This window comes from Meriones unguiculatus, chromosome 21 (assembly GCF_030254825.1).
Source record: "Meriones unguiculatus strain TT.TT164.6M chromosome 21, Bangor_MerUng_6.1, whole genome shotgun sequence".
Lineage (NCBI taxonomy): Eukaryota > Metazoa > Chordata > Mammalia > Rodentia > Muridae > Meriones > Meriones unguiculatus.
In genome coordinates, this window is record NC_083368.1 from 16,778,659 (window position 1) to 16,799,757 (window position 21,099).

Consider the following 21,099-nt stretch of genomic DNA (forward strand, 5'->3'; position numbering starts at 1 on the left):
AATGAGGCTCGTTAGCAAGGTACGTAGGCGGGGCGCCCAGGACTCACCAGCGGGCTAGGGGGCGGCGGAGCGACCCTGACCCTCGCCCTCAGCCCAGCCTTGCTGTCCCCACCCTCCAGCCCGGGTTCCAAGAAGAAGAGAAGCTGCGGGGTTCCCGCTCCCTTCCTGGCCGGCCGGCTGCGCACCGCGGAGCAGGAAGCAATCTGGGGCGGAATGGGAGCGGTGCGGAGGCGACAGCCCCCAGAGGACCAGTTCCCGCCGCCGCCTCCCTCCCAGCTCCGCCAGCCGACTTAATTGCGGAGTCCGGATTGATTGGGAATGCAAATGGCAACTGAAATGCAATCTCCACTCCCAGCAGGAGCTAGGGGGAGGGGAAGTAACAGAAACGGGGAGCACAGGACAAGAGGGCGGGGGAAGGGGAGGGGCCACGAACGTGGCGGAGTTGGGACCTGATAGGTGGGTAAGGTCGAAGCAAACCCTGGAGGGCCGAATGGGTGCTCCGGAGAGCGGAGAGCGGAGAGCGCCGGTCCCCATCCCTCATGGGCGGGGCCTCTCCAACAGTAGCCCTCCACTTCCCTAGGTGGACTCAATAGCGAGCAATAGCATCTCCTGTACAAAAGACAGATACAGGCCTGATAGCTCCCGGGGCCTCAATGCGGGAGGGCCCGTTCTGAGAAGCTTAGGGAATGTAAAACCCAAGCGACCACCTGACTTCCAGGCTGCAGGCTGACGGGACACCCTCACCCCTCCACCCTTCATTCAGTTACTGCAAGCCCCACAGAGGAAGGCCAGTGGGAGCTGAGGCAGAAGAGTGTTCTCATTCGCTCATCAAACCTGTTTGGGTGTGTGTGCTAACATTACAGCACCACTCTGAAAGGGCCTGCCATCCTCCCCCAGCCACCTCCCACACAGGCAGGTGACCAGGCTGCAGCCACAGCGCACCAGCAACAGAAGGCCCCTGCCTCCTGGAATCAAGCCATAAACAGGACAGGAACACACTGCCGGACAGAGGGACAGGAGGAGGGAGAAGGCTTTCACTGCTGCCGTTCTGTGCCCGCAGCCTTTTCGGGCGACTTTCCTCCCAGGAGACTGTCCAAGCTGGAATGGCCCCCCGACAGACATAAATTCAATCAACAGAGGGATGAAGAAAAGAAAGCAGGAGAAAGAGCAGGGTGTGCATGTGGCCCCATCCCTGCCCCACCCTCTGGACCCTCACTAGCCTCCTGGAATGTGTTTTTCTAAATACACCTTCACAGAGCATCAGAACCCTCCAACTTTAACACATGATGCAGACACTGGGACTGGCTGCTCCCAAGAGCTCACACTGCCGATGGACCCTGGAAGGGTTAAACCTACCCACAGGTCCTGGCCAAACCTGGCTCTAGTGCTCTTTGCCCGGGTCAAAACCAGGCAACATGTCCGTCTGCAGCCACCAGATACTTGGACGGCCTGCACCACAGCAGTACCAAGAAGGTCCATCTGGCACACCAAATTCCTAGAAGAGGCCTGCTCATTCAAACACCACCCCTCCACTCAGTAACACTGGCCAGGGCTCCTATCCGACACTCGAACTACCACCTTCATCAGCCCCATGCAACCCCTCAGGAGGCTTGGATGACCTCGAGCTCTCAGAACGGCGGTGGTAGAGAGATCACACGATGACATCTCTAATTTTTTTCTTGAAAAGGCGCCACAGAAAGTCACATGCTTTCTCGCTAAGCACCTCTCACCCCGATCAGAGAAGCTTCCACGTGCAGCTGCTAGAGTGAAGCACAGCTGGTCAAAAGAAATGAAATGACCATGGGAGGAGGCCAGGGGCTGGAGAGGCAGCCCAGCAGTTAGGGGCACTGGCCGATTTTCCAGAGGACCTGGGTTCAATTCCCAGCTCACAGCTATCTGTAATCCCAATTCCAGAGGATCCACCGCTCTCACATAGATATACATGCAGACAAAACTCCAAGGCACATCAACAGATAGACAGAAAAATAAATCTTTAAATGACCATGGAAAGCCCAGCCTTAAATGGAACATCAGTAACACAACCCCTACACTTGAGGCTTAGGGAACAGAAGAAGGGACACAAAGTTGCGGGAGCCAGATGCCCAAGAGAGTGTCTCCTGGGACATGACAGGGATGCTGCTGAGGAAGGGGAACCAGTTTTCTTTAGGGAATAACCCAGATAGGCTGCAGCCTAAGCAGTGAGCCCTGAGTCCACACAGAGGCAACAGTAACTGGAATCAGAAAAAAAAAAAAGATGCTCACAACTGCAAAAGTGCATCCCCGGATGGGATCATCACTCAGTACTGCCTTTTACTCATGCACCTTTTTGGACTGTGTTTTTAAGACAGGGTCTTGCTATGAAGTGGACCTGACCTGGGATTCCTTATATAGCTCATACTGGCTCAAACTGTAGATACTCCTGCCTCTGTCTCCCAAGTTCTGGGGTTACAGGCATGTGCCACCACCGCGCCCAGCCGCTTACGTTATTGCCCTCATGCCTCTTCATGCTCAGAGGCCAGGAGATCACCTCTCCAGGTTGCACTAAAGACCCATCAGGTCTGGAAGGCAACTGAGGGCCGCAGGCGGCTCTCTGCTGCTCTCCAGTGGTAATGAGGAGGGAAGGCAGCTGCCTAGGGACCGCATAGTTGAGCCTCAATCTTCAGACCAGGATCACCTGTCCCTTGGTAAAAAAGGACCACCTGGGAGGCCCTGGGAAGACTCCTGGGCCAAGAGGAGACGGGGTGCTGACCTGCTTGATGGGGATGGCCCGGCCACTCCCGATGCTGTCTACTTTGCACTCAGCAGCCTTCTTCTCCCGGTCTAGGTCAGCACCTTTTCGAGACTGAAAGAGAAAAGAAGGCAAGTGTTAGAGGTCTGGGGCCTTTGGGGGAGAACTGCCCGCCTGCACGTCCCCTCCCTCCCCTATTCCTCCCTCTCCTGGGCAGCCCTAGCACTGGGTTGGGCCTGGGCGGCGGGTCGGGAAGGAACCGAGACACGAGTATTCCAATGGGTTTATTCTTACACACGGCACCATACAGAGCAGCACAGGTCACTGAGCCGGGCCCGCCCCTCACAAAGAGCAAGGACATGAAATACGGAGGGCGCGATGAGCACGCAGCCCAGGGTCTGGAGTTTTATGTTAAGTGAAGGGAGGGGCAAGGAGAGGTGGCCCGGTGGGGCTGAGGGCTGGCCAGGAGCACAGGGCACGACAACCAGGGATAGCAAAGTCCAGAAGTGAGCGGGCAGGTGCTCGTTTGCGGCACAGACACCACATGGCACCGAGCGCGTCGGTGTGGCCCGAGGGGCACAGTGGATGGAGAGAGAGAGGAGAAAGGCCAGAAGAGGCCCTGCACCCTGCCAAGCTCCTGGGGCAGAGTCCACCCAAATGCGGATCCTAGGAAACAGGGGGAGGGGCCAAAAAGAGGGGGCAAGGCAAGCGCGGTGGCGGCGGCTTCCGGAGCAGGAGCAGGAACGGCAGAAGTCCATGCAGGAAGGAGCAGAGGAGGGGAGGGGCAGGAAAGCTCCCCCCAGGAGCAGCTGGGCCAGCGGGCTTGAGTGACCCCGCCCCTCTGGGCCTCGTCGCTTTGGCCGGCCGGCGTGGGCCGAGCTCCCTTCTTCTCCATTCAGCGAGCCTGGCGCAGCATCCAGCCGGGCCTGGTCCCCCGGCAGCCCCCAGCGCGGGCTCCGGCGTTCCTAGCCTTCCCTGGGGGTAGGGTTAGTTACAAAGGTTCCTGTGGGTCTCTGGAGCGGGGAGCTCGGCGGCCGCTTCTCATCTGAGAGCAGTCCCAGGGCCCGGCCCGCCTCCGGCCCCGCACAGGGGGAATGTCCAGAGGTGCTGTGTGTCACCACCTGGTCTTCTAATTTGGAAGGAGTTGGAAAGGCCTTTTTGTTGATGAAAAGTTGGAAACAGTGGCACATATCTGCAAATATCGAAAGAATAAAGATTTTGGCAAGTTATACTTAAGCCCCGCAAAAGTCGGTCAGCACTGGTGAGGGCAGAGACCCAGGCGCCTGGGGAGAGGCAGCAGCGGGATGAAGAGGAGGATGTGAGGAGGAGGATAGGTAAAGGAAAGGAGGAGGAGGCCGCCAGCTGCTGGGCACTTGTGGCCCAGCAGTCCATGTCAGCAGGGAATGTTCACCACTCTGCTGCCCGGGCCCCGTCCCTCCTGTTTTCCCAGGCTGCCGGGAGCCCAGCTAGGGCACAGGGGCGGGACAAAGGGCTGCAACTGCAATGTGGGAGAAAGCCCAGCAGGGGGAGCAGAAAGAACTGGGCCAAACTGGTAAAGATTAAATCGCTGCCCAGCAGCTCCACAGACAGCTCCTGCCTCCAGAACCCTCCAGGGCTAAATAAAGCCCTCGGGCCCCTTTGGCCCTGCGAGGAGAGAGGATGGACTGCTGTCACTGGGTTTCCAGACTGAACTGCTGGTCAGGATGAATGTCATGAGGCCTACCCCGGCCAGGCTGGTAAGCCAAGGGGCTGCCAACTACCAGAAAATCCCAGGAGCCCAGAGTGGCACCTCCCCATGAAGGGTGGGAACTGGAACCAGGGCAAGAGTGGCAACAAATAAATACATGGAGTCATGAAGGGGAGACCGGGGACATCACAACCATGCCCACCAAGGAGTCACCAGTCACAGAACAGGCAGCACAAAACAGGATCCCCCTGGAGCAGGAGTAACTCCTCTAGGAGGGATGAAGGAAGGGTGGCCCCAACAGCCTTGATGGGGTGAATTCCCAAGATACACCCATAGAGTTGACCATGCCTTGAGGCTGCCTCAGGGACAATGGCGCAAGTGAGCTCACCATGGAAACGATGAAAAGAAAAAAATAAGGTCGCTACTGTGAAGATGGAGAAAATGGAAAGGCCTGGAGGGAAGGCCGTGCTTGAAGCAGCAAGGGGTGTGGTAGGGCAAGGCAGCACAGCTGAGGCAGGCAGGCAGCAGAGTACACATGGAGGGAGCCCGAAGGTCCTGTGGCACTCAGAGGCCATGGAGTCAGGCATGGAAGGCCAAGCAGGGAGGCAGGGATGCCCTGATGTTGAACCAGCCAGTGGGGAAAGATGGGAGGATGTTAAGAATGGAATCAAGGCAGTGGATGACTGAGACAGGATGTTGATGTTGGGGAATAGGCTGTGGAGGGCACCAATGGTGGTCACTGTGACAGAGGCACCCAAGGGCTTTACAGCAGCAGTAGCAGCAGCAGGTGTGGACACAAGCAGGCAGCCACCAATGCTCTGCATATCTCAATGGATGGAACAGAACAGAAAGGAGAAGCTGTGGGTCTGGGAGGGTTGGAGCTGCATAAGCACAGTGCGCCCCAGCAGCAGCAGCAGCAGCTGTCAGCAGAAAGAGGCCAGTGAGCGCGCACACCAGGAGCCAGCGGACAGAGGGATGAGGGCAGAGGTATGTCAAGCAGGGCAGATGTGAGGATGGAGGATAGAGGCCCAGGGGCACTGGCTCTGTCTGGGCAGGGTCCAGAAAGTCTAGCCTGGCCAGCTGGATACAGGCCCAGGCCAAGAGCCAAACCCTGGCTCTCAGAAAGAGGTGTGGAGTGATACAGAGGGACAGGCTGCTCACCCACCTGTTGTCTGCCCACAGCTCCTGGAACAGTCCAGCCAGAGCCCCACAGAAGGGCCACAGCTGGGGCGGGGTGGGCATGGTGTGTAAAAACTGGGATGGGGAGCAGCAAGCTCAGGGGCCAAAGAGCTGAGGGGTTGACTCTGAGCAGGGAGGTTCAGTGGACCCCGGGTAGGGGCATGAGGTTGGTAGGGAAGGGCAAGGAGCTCACAAGGAGACAGGACAAACCTGAGCGGGAGGCACGAGGCAGCGTGGTGAAGCCCAGGAAAAGATGGCTAAGCCTTTGTTAAACCAATCACAGCGGTGGGTGGGAAGCATGAATGTTCCCCTCGGCAGTGGGGTAACGGAAAAAGAGCCGGAAGGCGGACTGGGAGGCCTGGCTGGGACTCTAGCTCGGCCAGCTAACCCTCTGTGTCGCCTTGGGCAAACAGCCTTCCGGCCTCCGGTTCATTAGCTGTTGAATCAAAGGGGGTCAGGGAAGTTAGGCCACAAATCCAAAGATTCCTTCCAAGCTGATACAGAAACTCTAGGGTTTGGGAGGGCGGGAGGCTGCAGGGGGTGAGCATGTGCACAGGGGAAGGTCTGAGGGGAGCCCCTTCTGGGCTCAGAGGCATGGCCTGGAAGATGCTGCGGGTCCAGTGAGGAACCGAGGAGCCCTGTGTATCTAAGTGTGAGAGAGACTGCGTCCTCTTGACCTGGGGCGGCCTGCCCTCCTGCTCGGGAGCTCGGTGCAGCCCTGCCTGCGCTGTGATGGCGGCTGGGCAGGAAGGAGGATGGGGCACGTACCGTGAAGATGTTGGAACGCCGCTTGGACTGCTTGCGGATGGGCGTGGGGGTGGAGGAGGCAGCGATGGTCTCGATGCGCAGCTCCCGCTGGCTGATGCTGGGGGTGGAGGGGACTGAGGATGAGTAGTCGCTGAAGGCGCTGCCGCCGCCATTCGTGGCCTAAGAATAGAGAGGGCTGCTGAGAGTGACCCTGGGGAGCAGAGGGAAAAGGGCACAGCACAAGAGACAGCAGAAGAGCCACTGGCTCCTAAAGGTGGCATTATGGGGAGCTGGCATCTCCTTGGAGGCCAACAGCATCCAGCTGTCACTATGGGAAACTTGGCACCTTTGTACCAAGGCTCTGGAAGGAACTGGGTGGGTGGGGCTGCTGCTGTGCCAACCTGAGAGCTAAAACAGGGGCACAAACTAACATTACAAAGTCAGGGATGTGGCCTGAAAGTAAACAAACAGTGGCATCATGGTTTGCAGGTGGTCTGGGACAAGAAAGTAGGTCACCCTTTCTGAATCCTCAAAAGTCAGAGGCAGAAGGCTGGGCGATGGGTTCCAAGAGCTGGGGCTGGGCTCAGGGTGTTGGGCAGTCTGAGATCTACTTTGACAAAGTGTTATGACATAGAAGGCATCAGGAACAGGCTGAAGTGTAGCGCAGAACAGAGCAAAAGCTGCTGGGCACAATACGTTGCAGATGGGTAATGGAAAAGGAGACGAGAAAGCCAAAAATGCTTATAGGATGGAGAGAGTATACAGAAGTGTCTTTCCAGGACCACAGAGATGGTGCATGGAAATCAGGCCTCACCAGAGCACCAGGCCCATCTCCAACACTAGACTGGCCAAGGGAGTGCACCGCCCCTGCCCTCAGCAGCCTCCCATGATCAGGCCCACCGCAAAGGGGCAGGGTGTTACACCTCAGCCTCATCCCGCCTTTGCATGGAGGGACGGTGTAAGAATCCTCGTGCCTTAGAAGTCCTAAGAAGAGTCCCTGGCGCTGTGGCCAAGCTGCCACTGGAAAGCACAGTAGCTGATCACTGACCACCGTGGATGACTCTGGGCTTGCAAAGGGCAGTGAGGCAGAGCAGGAAGGGTGTGCAGCTACAGAACAAGGCACTGGTCCACATGTCAAGGGCCAAAACTTAACCCAGGTACAGACAAGTGTCCAAATGGTATGGTGGGACATGCAATGGCAGGAACCGGCTCAGATTCGGCATACTCCAAGTGGAGCTGAAGGCAAGAACCTTCATGAGGATGTGCTGCCCTTCTAACACAGAGACTGCCACTGGGCAGAGGGCCGGCCTAGGTGCTTAGTGGGCTTGGGGATGTGAGCTGCCTCCCCCTCTCTGGGAAGACGGCACTGCACCTACAACCAAGTGGAAGTGTTTGCCCATTAGAGAAGAAGGGTAAGCACTCCGGAAAGAACTTTCTTTTCTCTCTGTGCCTGCTAAGCAAGGCTTTCATAAGCAGTCGCTCAGGAGGCCATGTAATGGAGTTCATACAAGCACGTGTTTGTGATGTTGTAGTAGAGTAGTTGAGAGGAAAGCCAGTGGAGTGAAGGAGATAGAGACTGGGACAAGGAGCAGTCACCACAAGGAGAAGGCCAGACCAAGGCCAGCCATGCAGGCTAAACAGAATTGAACTGGAGCCACAAGCAAGGCTAGGAGTCGAGAGATATGAGCAAGGGTGAGGATGAGCCGGAGGTGCTGAGACACACACAAACAAGACCAGGGGGTACAGGCAGGCAACCGCACCTGATTGATGTGTACAGCTGGGATGGAGGCAGCAGATACGGCCGAGTGGCTCGGCGAGTTGGGCAGGGACTTGCAGGGCCCGATAGCCAGCTGCTGCTTCTTCCGCAAGGCTACCACTTTCTGGGCCACTGCAGGGAAGAGCAGAGTCAACTCTACTTGCCGGAGAAAGGAGTTACTGTCCAGCGCGGCAGCTCCCCGGGTACGCACAGCGCCTGCCACGGAGCCACCCTGCACCCAGCTCTGGGGTCCTGAGTTACCATCCTGGAAGACTCGCTCCACATTGAGCCCATAGGTTGCACAGGTTTCGTAATAGGTGCAGCGCTTCAGGTCTGTGGACAGCTTGCGGGCTCTGCTGTCGTCAATGACCCGGGGATTGGCAGCACTGATAGCATCTGTTGGAAATGGGGACTCACTCAGCTGGCTGAGAAGCAATAGAGGGTTATGCACTGGTGGGCCAGCAGAGAGGCCCAAGCGGGGTGCACAGAACATGGAGAACTCAGGTGCCTAGACCTTGTCTCATTCGATTATTGCCTCTTTGAGTAAAAACAAACCAGTGCTTTATAATGAGTCCTTGCTCATGCACTGAAAACAAATGTGGACACAGCCCAGTGTTGTGGCACATGCCTATAATCTTAGATTTGGGAGGGTAAGACAAGAGAACCACAAATTCAAGGTCAGCCTGGACTACAGAGACCGACCTTGTTCCAGTAACAACAATAACAACTTTGGACACAATAATCACATACATTTGGGAATCATCCAGAGAAAAGCAAATTAAGGACCACGGGTTTAAGTCCCATGGTAGTTAGGAGTCTGCTGGGCAGGGAGTGGGAGCTGGGGTCTCATGGCCTGCTTTTGGAGACTTTACTCATCCACCACCATCCCTGCCTCACCCTGTGTGCCCACCAGCACCATGGGCACCTCGCTGGCATTTCGGAAGCTGCAGAGGCGCAGGAAGTAGTTGTACACCGTCTGGAAGCTGATTTCATCTTCCAGGCTGAACACAAACACCACCGCATCCACCCAGGCAGCGAACTGCGGAGATAAGCACAGTGAGCACCCGCTGGCCCTGGGGAAGCTGGGCACTAGGCAGGCAAGTCAGCAGGCGCATCACCTGGAGCTCAGGGGGGCCGCCTTCATCTCGGATCAGCAGCAGGTAACTCTGGCCATCCACCACAATCTCCTTTTTAAACCGACCCCCTAGGACAGAGTACAGGTCAGGACCAAATGTGGAGAAAGGAGAACATGGGGGGAGGGTATGCACGTGTGCGGGCATGAGCAGAAGCCCTGGTTCCCAGGGGAGAAGAGGAGAGGATGGGCCGGGACAGGAGTGAGAGGCCTCCACAGACACGTGGTGGGGGCAGAGGCAACCTCTGGCCAGCCTCTTGGGCGGCCTGGCCTGTGATGCTCACCTTCAGGGGACTCTTCCTGGACGTAGGTGCCTGTCAGATATCGGTGCACCAAGGCTGACTTCCCACTAGACAGGTTCCCCACTATGCCCTGCAGAAGAGGAACGGGTGAAGCCATGGTCAGAAGGCGTGAGGAAAAGGTGAGCCCGGGGCTCAGGAAGGAATGTGCAGGTTGGAAAGGTAGAGAGAGGCCCAGAGAACGCCAGGGGGAGGGAGTAAGGCAACAGGGGAAAGAGTGGAAGTCAGCAGAACCACAACCTGAAGCCTGGCCCACCCAGCCACAGGGCCTCTGGACCTCCCTGGGCCCACTCACCACTTTAAGCTCTGGCACAGAGCGGCTCAGGGTCCACTCCTGGCTGTTCACAAATGAATCTGCAAAGACAGAGCCATCCATCAGGGCCACTGTGGCACACACACACCTGCCCGAATCTTCACACCTGCCACCTATAACACCCCTCAGTCAAGACCAGACATTACTGTCCTCCAGGAGGCCTTGACCCTCACCCCTAACTCCCTAGGGAACAAAGAGTCTTCAGGGCAGGACTGTGAGCTGAAGCTCAACCTGCCTGTACTAGGTCTGTTGACCCTGCTTGGTCCATTAGGAGACTCCTCATGAGCTCACCTGGCCTGCTGCCTGGATGCCTCTCACCCAGGTAAGAGGCTACTCCAGCAGGTCTCAGACCAGACCCAAAATGGGCAGGGCCCTGGCAAGGGGGACCAGTCTCCTTCCTGCGAGTAGGAACAGCTCACCCTTCGAAGGGTGGGGCCACCTACCACATTCCTGAGCCAGGGCGAAGAGGGAGGAGCCTCGCCTAGCCCTGTTCTGTAAAGGCAGGTCCAATGAGGCACATCTACCAGGCCCTGCTAGGCCTTCTCCCCAGCACCTCTGCAGAAGACAGCCTCCAGGCTCCCTTTCATTAGACCACACTCAAAACCACTGGGCCCCTAGATTCAAAGTCCTTCCAAGGGAAACCTCTTGCTCCTAGGTGCCTGTGACCTGAGAGCCAGCAAGTTCTAGATGGCCTGGCCTGGGCTTTGTCTGGGCAGTACTTGCTGTCCTGCCCAGCTCCCACTCATTGGCCCGGCCCACAGATGTTTCACAGTGTTATCTCGCTTAAGTCCACAATCAGTCCCTGACCTCAGCTTCAGAGGCAGCTAGAGAGGTCAAGCCCCAGCTAGGAAACTCTCTCATCCCAGTAGAGAACCTCTTTCCTGAGCAGCCAGCCATACTGTATCCACAGTATAGAAAGAGGATGGCACTGGAACTCAGGTCTCTTAGGATGCCACTCCAGGATGCTATGGGCAGTGCCACTGCCTGGAATTCTATACCACTGCTCTCTTCTCTGGGCCCTTCTAACGACTCTCGACATACCAACTGGCCGGCGAAGGCAATGCTCACCCACCCGTCTCTATCAGGTAGGCTCCGACAGTTTCTCACACAAACTGATTTCTGCCAGACTCAACCAGACGCTACTTCGGCGCACAGCCTTCCCCCTTACCGCTCTGCCCGCCCAGGAGTCCTGGGGCCCCTGCTGCCCGACGGCTCCACAGCGGCGCTGCGGGCGCGGGCTCCCTCCGGCGGAAGCGGTTGGTGAGCAGCTTCCAGAGGCTGGCGGCGGCGCGGGGGCGGCCGGGCTCCGGTGGCGCGCACGGGGCGTCAGCGCCCAGCAGGTCTCGGCGGCTTGGGAAAGTACCCAGGGAGCTGGCATCGCCGTCGCTGCGGGTGCGTGCGCGGGGTGGCCGGGCAAGCAGCCCCGACTCGGAGCGCCGGATCTCCTGGCCGCGGCGCAGACGGAAGCTAAAGCTCTTCCTGAGCGCAGACAAACCGCGCCGGGGATTCTCCGCGCCGCGCCCGCCGCCACCACGGAACACCTGCCAGCGCTGGCTACTCCACAGCGACGCGCCCCGCAGGAAGCCCGAGCTCCCCGTGCGGCCAAGCCCCGCGCCCGGCGCCTCCGACGCCGCCAGCTCTAGACGGTTCACCTCCAGGAACGTCATGCTGGTGGGCCGGGGCCTGGCCGCCCGCTCCCCAGGGCCGCGACTGCGCCGGGTAGGCGCGGGGCTGAGCTCAGGGCTGGGTGGCGGCGAGCCCCGAGGTTCCGAGGGCGTGGGGCCCCGACGGCCGTGGCGCGGGCGCAGGAAGCCGAGCAGCAGGCTGCGCGCGCCAGAGGGCGCCGACCCCCGAGTCCCGGAGCACACGCTCCGTGGGCGCGCAGGCTGTTCGCGCGCGGCGCACAAGGCGGCCTGTAGGGCGGCGGCGGTCCGGTCGGCCGGGGAGCTGTGCAGGTCCAGCGAGTCGCAGACGCTGAGGGCGCGGCGGCAGACGGCGGGCCGCTCCCCGCTGCAGCTCTCCCCCGGCGGCCAGCCCCGCTCCATGCTCAGGGCCCACAGGCGAAGGCCAGGCCCATGGCGAGGGATGCGGGGCTGGGCCCGGGCCGGGGCCGCGGCCGGGGGCGCACGGACCTCCGGCCTCTGGGCACCTTGGTGCGGGCCTATAGAGTCCCTCAACTCCTCCACCTCAAGCCTGCAAGCCCAGACCTGGAAGGGCCTAGAGCCAGCCTAACCAGGAGAGGTGGCAAGTCTGGCCTGGAACACCCAGGAACGGCGGCGCAGCACAGCCGGCCTGCTAGGGCAGCCCCTAGGAGCGCTCAGAAAACAGGAAATTCCAGCCAGGGCTCCTCCTAGGACTAGGCAGGTAGGTGAGGAGTTGTCATTAAGAGCACACCAAATAAATAACAGTCCTCAAGCACACCCTACACAAGGCACAGTGTTTGTAGAAAAGTGAACCATTTCCCCCTTCTTCAAAGAGGAAGGACCAAGGTCTCCAGAGCAGACAAATTCGTTAGAAGCCCAAATTCTGAGCCAGGATATAGACAAATCTTATGCCATCTCTGAGCTGCAGACTGCTGTCTTCAGACTGGAAATTTTAGCAAAGTGACCCTATCTCAGTGCTCTGATGCTACAGCAGCTGCTGTTGCTGAGGCAGACTTTTCCTTTGGATATTATAAAACTCAGAAGACACTATTTTGCTTGGACTAGACCAAAGGGCAAGCGGAAAAAGTGAAAGGTAAACCTCAGTGCTCAGGAGAAACTCTCGAGGACCCTGCTACCTAGCCAGGTCCAGGTAACAGCAGTGGGAGAATCTGTGGTCCTCACCTGCCTTGGCTGACACTGTAAACTAAGGCACCCCTAATTCCAATGGCTTTTTGGCATCAGGGATGTGGGCTGCACACAGTCCTGAGAAAATTCAGGTTCATCCCAGGACGGAGCAAATGCTCCACTCTGTGATAGACAGACACTGCACCAGCCATATCACTCCTCTCCTGGCCCAGACAGCCAGCTTCCATCATCCAAAGATGACAACCACTGGCACCAGGAACAGACGGAAGAAACCACTTTAGGGTAGTGCTTGAGTGACCCCGACACTGATCATCCTCCCAGGTGGCCTCCACCCAACCCAGCCCAACTCCAAGTTCCTTTCAGCTCCAGAATCCCATGGTCCCTATGAGAACTAGGAGATGAAAGAGAGCAGCACATTCCTGAGGGGGCTGGGGTGAGGGGAATGCCTGGGAAGGCAGGGCCCCTCCAATCAAGGTGCTCCCAGAAGGGGGAGCTGGGGACTTTCAAGTCCTGGGCTGGATCTCTGGGGCATTCTGCATTCTCGTGGGAGTAGTTATTAAGAGTGGAGAGGATGGTTGCCTCCCTGTTCCTAACAACAGATGTAACAGGCGGTTCCACAGAGGAGCCTTTCCCAGGATCTCAGGCAGGCCCAGGATCAGACAACCCCAGAGATCTTGACTCACACTTTCTAATGTAAGTCAGCCGACCTTCCTAAGCCAACCAGAAAAATGCAGTCTTTTTACTTTGACATGCTGTGCTGATTTTGGTTTTGTTTACTCGACAAACCTAGACATATCAGGCAAGAGGAAATCTTAATTGAGAAAATGCATCCTTAAGACTGCCAAGTTGAGCTGGTAACAGTGGTGCACATGCCCGAAATCTCAGCACTCAGGGAGGCAGAAGCAGGCAGGTCTCTGTAACGGAACTGGCAGATCTCAAGGTCTACAAAGCAAGTCCAGGACAGCCAAGGTTACACAAAGAAAATCTGTCTTAAAAAAAAAAACAAAAAAGGCTGCCAAGTTGGGACTGGAGAAATGGTTCAGCAGTTAAGAGCACTGAATGCTGTATCAGAGGATCCGGGTTCAATTCCCAGCACTCATATGGCAGGTCAAAACTGTAATTCCAAGATCTGACGCCATCACACAGACCTACATGCAAGCAAAACACCAATGCACATAAAAGTAAATTTAAAAAATAAAGACTGCCAGATCTGTGGAGACATTTTCTTGATTCATGATCTGAGCGGTGCCACCTTTGGGCAGATGGCCCAGAGTACTCTAAGTGGGCTGACAGAGGGGTCAAAGACACCACAAGAACACGGCCCACTGAATAGGGCTCACAGAGCCTGAAGTGACAATCAGGGAGCCTGTATGGGTCTGCCCTAGGTCCTCTGCCTACATGTTTTAGTCATGTAGTGTGGTGGTCTTGTGGGAGTGGGGAGTGCCTCTGACTCTTTTGCCTGCTCTAGGGACCCTTTTCCTCCTACTGGGTTGCCCAGTCCTGCCTAGATGTGAGGGTTTGTGCCTAGTTTTATTGTAACTTGTTATGCCTTGTTGATATCCCTGGGAGTCCTGCTCTGTCTTTTGAATGGAAACAGAGGAGTGGATCTGGGTGAGAGGAAGTGAGGGAAAGGAATGGAAGAAGTGGAAGCTGAGGTAGGGATGCGAGAATTAAAAAAAAAAAAAAAAGTGGGCTGAGCAAGCCAGAAGGAGCAGGCCAATGAGTAAACAGCACTTCAGCTCCTGCCTAGACTGTCTTCTGTAACGGACTGTGTTGTGGAAGTGTAAGCAAAGTGAGCCTTCTCTGTCCCAAGTTCTTTACGGTCATGGCGTCTATTACAGCAATAGAAACCCTAACTAAGTGCCCTGCCTTCATCTATCGATCCTGTCTAACCCACACACAGGAACTGTTCTTTCACAGAAGAAAAGACTACCATTACAGCCCACCACCCCAAGAATGCAAGCACAATACAGTAGCTGGGAAGCCAGTCTTTGAGGACTTAAGGGGATAGAGGACAAGATACCTAATGGGTGGGTTGCTTTAGCAAAGAGAGAACAGCTGGGTGGGACGGGTTCTAGCTATGTACCCACACTCACACCTGCTCTGAATGCTCGTGACAACCACAGCTCTGTTCCACACAGCCATTACCTATAAGCAATAAGGCTGACCTTGAAAGCTCTGTACTGGAACTATTCAACAGGATCAAACCTCACAAAACCAGCACTCTCAGGGCAGCCGTTTCTCACAGCCAGACTGCATCTGTCCCACAGGGGCTGAGTGGCTCTTTGGATGTTTCTGAAGGATTAGTGATGAATTTCTCACAGACCCTGACTATGCATTCTAGGTCAGGATGAGCAACTTCTTCCTTGGCCAGAGTGTGCTCAGGCAAGCACTGAGCAAGCCTTCTGGCCCTGTTCAGCCTGGGCCTCAAGACCCCTGCACAGAAGTGTCTCGGCACAGAGCAGTCCCATGGGCAGGGATGAGATGTGAGACATACCTGGGAAGAGAACACTGCTTGCTCAGCAGAGAAGAGCAGCGATGCCTAACTCCCATTGGCTTCCATTGGGTCTGCAGTCACCTAGTGCTTGCTAATGCACTGATAAGCACAGTGACTGCCACAGCCTATATTATCCACAGCAAACTGGTGGCTGTCGTTCTACAAAACAAAGAAGGAACAGCTTTTGCCTGGAAACCAAAGCTTGCAAACACCTTGCCTCCTGTGGAGTGGATGGGCATTAGCCGTCTTCAGGTATGGCCGCCAAGACCAGCCAGATTCTTTCTGGCCACAAGGTGGCAGCAGAGCATCTCCCTGCAGCAGGCATGCTAGCCCCGCAGGGCCCATGGGCTGGATACACTCAGCTCTTAAGTTGTAAAGGCATGTGATGTACCACCACCTCCAGGGTGGGTAGGACTGATGTGTCTTGGGGTAGTAGGGGGGGGTTTCTTCCCTCAGCACATGTATCCAGGTCAGATGTCAGGGACTCAAGTAAAGAGTCTCTGGGTTAAGAAACCAGTCACTGGACACTGCCTTCTTAAAAACTGCAGCAACAACTCACCTCCAAACTGCTTCCTCCCAGGCAAACGGCAGATATCTGCCCCTAGTTGCTCAAGCCAAAGAAGCAAAAGCACTCAAAGCCTGTTCCCACCACCTCCATAAAAATCCTAGCCATTCTATCAGCACTTCCTCCTACAAGGGCGTCCTCTGCACAGTAGCCCACCTATGCCACCGTATCCTCTTCCTAATGGTGGTCTTACACCCATCTGCTACCACACTGCCTGCAGTTGTGGTATTCCAACAGAACACTCTGTATCCCATTCATGTCTCTGACCCTGCTTGGTCTCACTTATCACCCCCTTGCCTCTATTTCATGATACAATCTCCACCTATACCTTGTCCTTTGGTCACCTGGGTCTCAGTGGGACTGTCCCTCCCCTTGGAAAACCACAGGATCTCAGTGATTCCTGTCAACATCCCCTAACTCTCCACTCTGAGATGCACTCCTCACTGTGTCTGGTTTCCCAGCAGAACCCCACTGGAGTTTTAGCAACACATGAATTGTGTACCAGGACTCTTCCTTAAGAAGGAGCTGGGCCTCGAGGAGAGAGTTTCTGGTGGGGAGAGTGTTGATAGCAAGTCACAGTGGTACAATCCACCCAGGCCCAAAGTCAAAGGGCATACCTGGGCTCAAACTCACCTCCCAGCACTGTAATGGCTTAACACTGATTATCAACTTGTGAGCCTGTCTGTGAGGACTCCTCAGGTGGAAAGGCACAGATGGAAAGGCACCATTCCATGTGCTGGACCCTGGACAGAGTAAAGACACTGTCGAACACCAGCAGTCATCTCTCCGTGCTCCCCGACTTCTGATGCCCTGTGCCCACATTTCTGTTTTTCCCCACTGTGACAGATGGCACACTCAAATGCAAACCAAGGTAAACCTTTTTTTCCTGGAGCTGCTTTCTGCCAAGTATTTGATCACAGCAACACAAAAGGCAGCTAATATAGGCACCTACTAGCTATGTGACCACCTACACTCATCACAACCTTGCCGAACCTCAGATCTGGTATATAAAACGGAAGACTCCCACCTTCCCAGCTCAAGCTGTACACAGAGCAATGATAGGCTCTTGGGGCCTGGTGGGGAGCAGATGAGCAGTAAAAGGTTCAGGACCCCTAGGTAAGGGTCACGAAGATGTGAGTGATTAAAACTGGTGCCCCATGCCTAATGGGCTAGGTAGAAACTCAGCCCAAGGCCTGTAGTTTCACACCTGCCAAGGCAGCCAAGCCTAGGGTGGCCCCCTCTACCTTTACTCTAGCCTTCTAAGCTGGGTGCGCTGGAGATTTGAGGCCCTACATCTAGATCTCAGACATAACATGTGGAAACAGTGTTGTTGTACACCTTCTTAAAAAGATGCTGAGGTCAAACTGGAGTGCAGTGGGCACCTGACCCTGACAAGTGTCCTTGCGAAAAGGGGACATTTGGGCCTAACCATGCTAATGTACATCTTCACGGTGAGGCTGGAGATGTAGCTCTGTTCTGGTGAAGCATAGCATAAACTAGCCCCTTAAAGCACAGCTGTTGTCCCAGTGCTCGGAGGGCAGAAGGAGCTAAGTTCAGGATCAATCTTGGCTACACAGTGAGTTGAGGCCAGCCTGGCAACTGCAGGAGACTATAGTGTATTCTCACGTGCTGTAGAGGACCAACCTGCTCTTCCTCTTTATCCCAGTTCAGATCCTTGTGAGCCGAAGGGAGTGGTCTTGCGGCAGCATCCCTCACCAGTTCCTCCTTTTGTGTGAATGTTTTTAATGGTCTCTTCCTTCAAAACTGAACACACACAGCTTGTCATGAGGATCCTAGGCTGAGGCAGGACTGACATGACTGGCTCCCCGGAGCCAGGCAACTAGAGTGAGACTGTTTTTAAAAAGGCACTGAAGTTCCAGGAATTAGCTGAGTGCGTTTATTTTTGAGACAGGATAACAAGGTCCAGGGCTTGTTATCCAGGTCCAGCCAGCCAGGGCTACATAATGAAGACCCTGTCTCAAAAAGTGAAGGGTCTGCAGGTGAAGCTAGAGCTTAGCCAGTAGAACATTTGTCTAGATGCACACAGGAGCCCCCAGGACCCCACGAACCCTCGACGATGACATATACTCAAAACCGTAACATTTGGGAGATGTGGGGCAGGAGGATCAGTTCAGGGTCACCCCAGCTACATGAACGTTATGGGACTCATCCAAAATCCCAGTCATAAACCAGCAGCGTGGAATGCACCCATGCTATACGTGAGCACGCTGCGTGCCTTTCCAGTTCCGCTCAGTGGACAGGGCATGCAGCAGCTCCTGTCTCCATGGATGTGCTTCTCTGATTGCTAGGAGAGAGCATCTTTTTGTGGTGACTGACTACGTGAGTTTCATTTTCATGTCTCTCTCGTCCTGTTCTTTGCCTCCTTTTCTCTCGGGTTTTTCAAACCTGGTTCTGAACAGCTTGCAGGAGCTCTCTGCAAAACGGAGCGTGTTAGCTGCTTATCCAGTACACGCACACTGCATGATGAGGGAGGTAATTATACTGATAGGCTTGTAATGGATTAAAACATGTGAACACTGCCATCCGCCAGACAGGAGCGATGTCTGTCCAGGGAGAGGGAGAGGCAGTCTCTCCACCCACAGCCAGCAGGACTACTATCACAGGGTAGGACCATCAAGACACACTAATGCCATGAGGGAAGGGCTGCATACACTATTTCCAGGGTATGGAAGTATCCCCCCACAACCTACCTTACACAGGGCAGGAGCTGAGCTCTGGAAACCTGCTTGCTACTACCCAGTCTCAAACGCTTTATAATGAGCCTAAAGCATTTCTTTAACTTCTCCATACCTCAGTTTCTCTACCTGCAAAATGGAGTCGATAATACCTTGGGGAAAAAGACCCAAAACTTACACTGTTAGGAGAATGGCAGTATCTGGGCCACCACAAGTGCCAGACCAATGTCCCTCTCTCACTGCTTTTCTACCTGAGGTGTCAGAACTGATCCCGAAGCCCCAGCATAAAATCCTGCAGCTCCTCATCATGCACAGCAAGAGCTGTCAATCTTGTGACATTTGCAGCACAAACACAAAAAGTGCTGGGGTGAGGGGTGGCACGTTTATGTGGTTTTAAAACACATTACGGCAGCAATTTTCATAACGAAATCACTACTCCAGTAAAACTGCGTCTGGCTATGCTTGTCAAAGTGGCAGGCTAGTAACCACTAGCAACATCCGCTCAGACACCCTGCCCCCAGGGCCACTAGGCAGCACCCACCCCCAGCCCTAATTCTGTGCCCTGGGGATCCTGCTAACACAACATACTTTGCTGTCTTTTTAAAACAGTGTTTCTTTGATGCCAGCTTACCATCACACTAACATCCGTGTGTGCCCATCTCCTGCTTACAGCAAGGAGAGAGTACTCACACAACCCACCTCCGGCCTGGGTGCCTGGCTCAGTACTTATATTCTAGCTTGTCACAGAAACAGACTGTATTGTTGATCCAGTCTGGGGCACCTTGAGAAAAGGCTGTTGACACTATTGTTTCCATGTTTACACCTCACCTCGGCCAGCCCTGTTTCTCCCCATGGTCCTCTCCTCCTGGACTGTATCAGTCCATCCCAGGCTTCCCAGGAAAAAAGGAATGGCCAAGTCAGAGTATCCAGGAAGTGATCCCCTGCCAAGCTCCCTTGGTTGCTGTCCCCACCCTCCTAAATTTGGGCCTATTCTAGGCCTCCTATAAGGAAGAGGCCAGTCTTTCTCCTTACCCTACCCCAGGCACTATCAAGGTCTACTGCTTAACAAGGCCCATGGGATGTATCCCTGTCAGCAGAGCTAAGACACTGGGAAGGAGGTCTCATAGCTCAGAGGAAGGAAGATGCTAACACATAAACTTGAGATGGCCCATGCTGTCCTCAGCTAGGAGGGCTCATGTGTAACCATGAGGACTTGAGCCTGGTCTCTGCATTGATGCTATGGGTAGTCCCCTCCCTGGACTCAATGGGCTCTCCCTGTCTGATACTCATACTCAGAGGGTCTCTGTGAGGCTCACCGTCCCCCACCCCACACAGAAAGATGGCCACCACTCCGTAAACCTCCTTCTTTCTCTTGATTACTTCCACCTGTCACCTGAGTCCTCTGACCCCATCAATGACCTGAATCGCCAAGCTGCTTACCCACCTCCAAGTGGCCAGGGACCAAACAAGGAGGGCAGTACCCTGCTTCCTATAGGCTTTCCTCCCAGTACCACCTTGAGGCCTGGGCTAGCCTAAGCTCAAAAGCAGGGCTCTTGTGATTTTCCAGTCCCAAGTCTGGACCCATGGAGGGTACTCATTGTATCACTCTTCCCCTGGCCATCTGGTCCTACCTAAGATGGACCACAGCTACTGGGCTAGTCACAACTCATGAATGGCCAAGTATGCTGGTGCACACCTTTAATCCCAGCACTTGGGAGGCAGGAGAAGGCAGATCTCTGTGAGTTTGAGGCCAGCCTGGTCTACATAGTGAGTTCCAGGACAGCCAGAGCCATATGGAGACCCTGTCTCAAAAAAGGAAAAAACAACCAAAGACTTAATGGCTGGCTGTTCTGGCACTCTTACTGTGACTGGCTGTTGTGGCATTCTGACCATGGACAGGCATGAGTCAGAGGAGCACATCAGCCACCATAAATGGCCTCTCCGACTCTAGCCCATAGAGAAGGATGTGTAGGTCCTTGGCGTGGTAGCCTAGGAAAACCCACGCCTTGGATGCAGCTGATGCAGGACAGTCCCTACAGCAGCCCTTTCCATGATTCCAGAGCATGATTCCTTGATCGGGAAGGCCTCTCCTCAGCTGTGCCCGAGGAACTGGCTCAGAAGACCCAACGAGGAATCAGAGAGGCTCCTTGGAGGTTCAAGGACCCACCACAGCAGGCAGGGGACCTGCCTGGGGAGGGTAGGGGACCTGGAGTGGCCTGGGCAGCTCTGCAACAGGTATAGAGTTCAGGCTCCATCAGGAAGCAGAGGTAAGCTAGGGATGGCAACAGCTGCTCCAGGTCACAGGACATTATCAGAGGAGGGAAGGCTCTGTATTTGAGACAGGCAACGTGAACCCGGCTGGGTGAGGAGCTGCCAGAAGAAGCAAAATGTGAGCAAGATGTGCTATGACAATGTGCTCATATGAGTCCAGGAGAGCAACTCCCCCAAACCGCAACACAGCTGAGAACAGCTTTTTTTTTTTTTTTAAGTTTTACAATGTATTTATTTATATTTTATGTACATTAGTGTTCTGCCTGCATGTATGTCTGTGTAACTCCCTAGGAACTGGAGTGACAGACAGTTGTGAACTGCCATGTGGGTGCTGGGGATTGAACCCTGTCCTTTGGAAGAGCAGCTAGTGCTCTCTTAACCACTGAGCCATCTCTCCAGCCCCAAGAAGAATGCTCTTAATTGATGGCCACTTCAGGTCC

At 55.3% G+C, this 21,099-nt stretch overlaps 1 protein-coding gene across 8 annotated transcripts in view; it reads right to left on the reverse strand.

Annotated features, from left to right (window-relative positions):
- Positions 1–21,099, reverse strand: part of Agap3 (ArfGAP with GTPase domain, ankyrin repeat and PH domain 3) — a 52,306-nt gene that overhangs the window by 16,871 nt on the left and 14,336 nt on the right. For 3 of the 8 annotated variants that reach the window (XM_021659332.2, XM_060373822.1, XM_021659329.2), the window contains exons 2-9: positions 9,824–9,882; positions 9,514–9,601; positions 9,216–9,301; positions 8,995–9,136; positions 8,359–8,493; positions 8,102–8,229; positions 6,363–6,521; positions 2,750–2,842 (exon numbers count right to left, since the gene is read on the reverse strand). In XM_021659332.2, the coding sequence (XP_021515007.1) occupies positions 2,750–2,842; positions 6,363–6,521; positions 8,102–8,229; positions 8,359–8,493; positions 8,995–9,136; positions 9,216–9,301; positions 9,514–9,601; positions 9,824–9,882 (890 nt within the window). Of the gene's footprint in view, positions 1–2,749; positions 2,843–2,999; positions 3,921–5,804; positions 5,964–6,362; positions 6,522–8,101; positions 8,230–8,358; positions 8,494–8,994; positions 9,137–9,215; positions 9,302–9,513; positions 9,602–9,823; positions 9,883–11,009; positions 11,902–21,099 lie in introns of those variants that run through there. The other 5 variants (XM_021659337.2, XM_021659336.2, XM_021659333.2 and 2 more) reach the window with 4 other exon arrangements.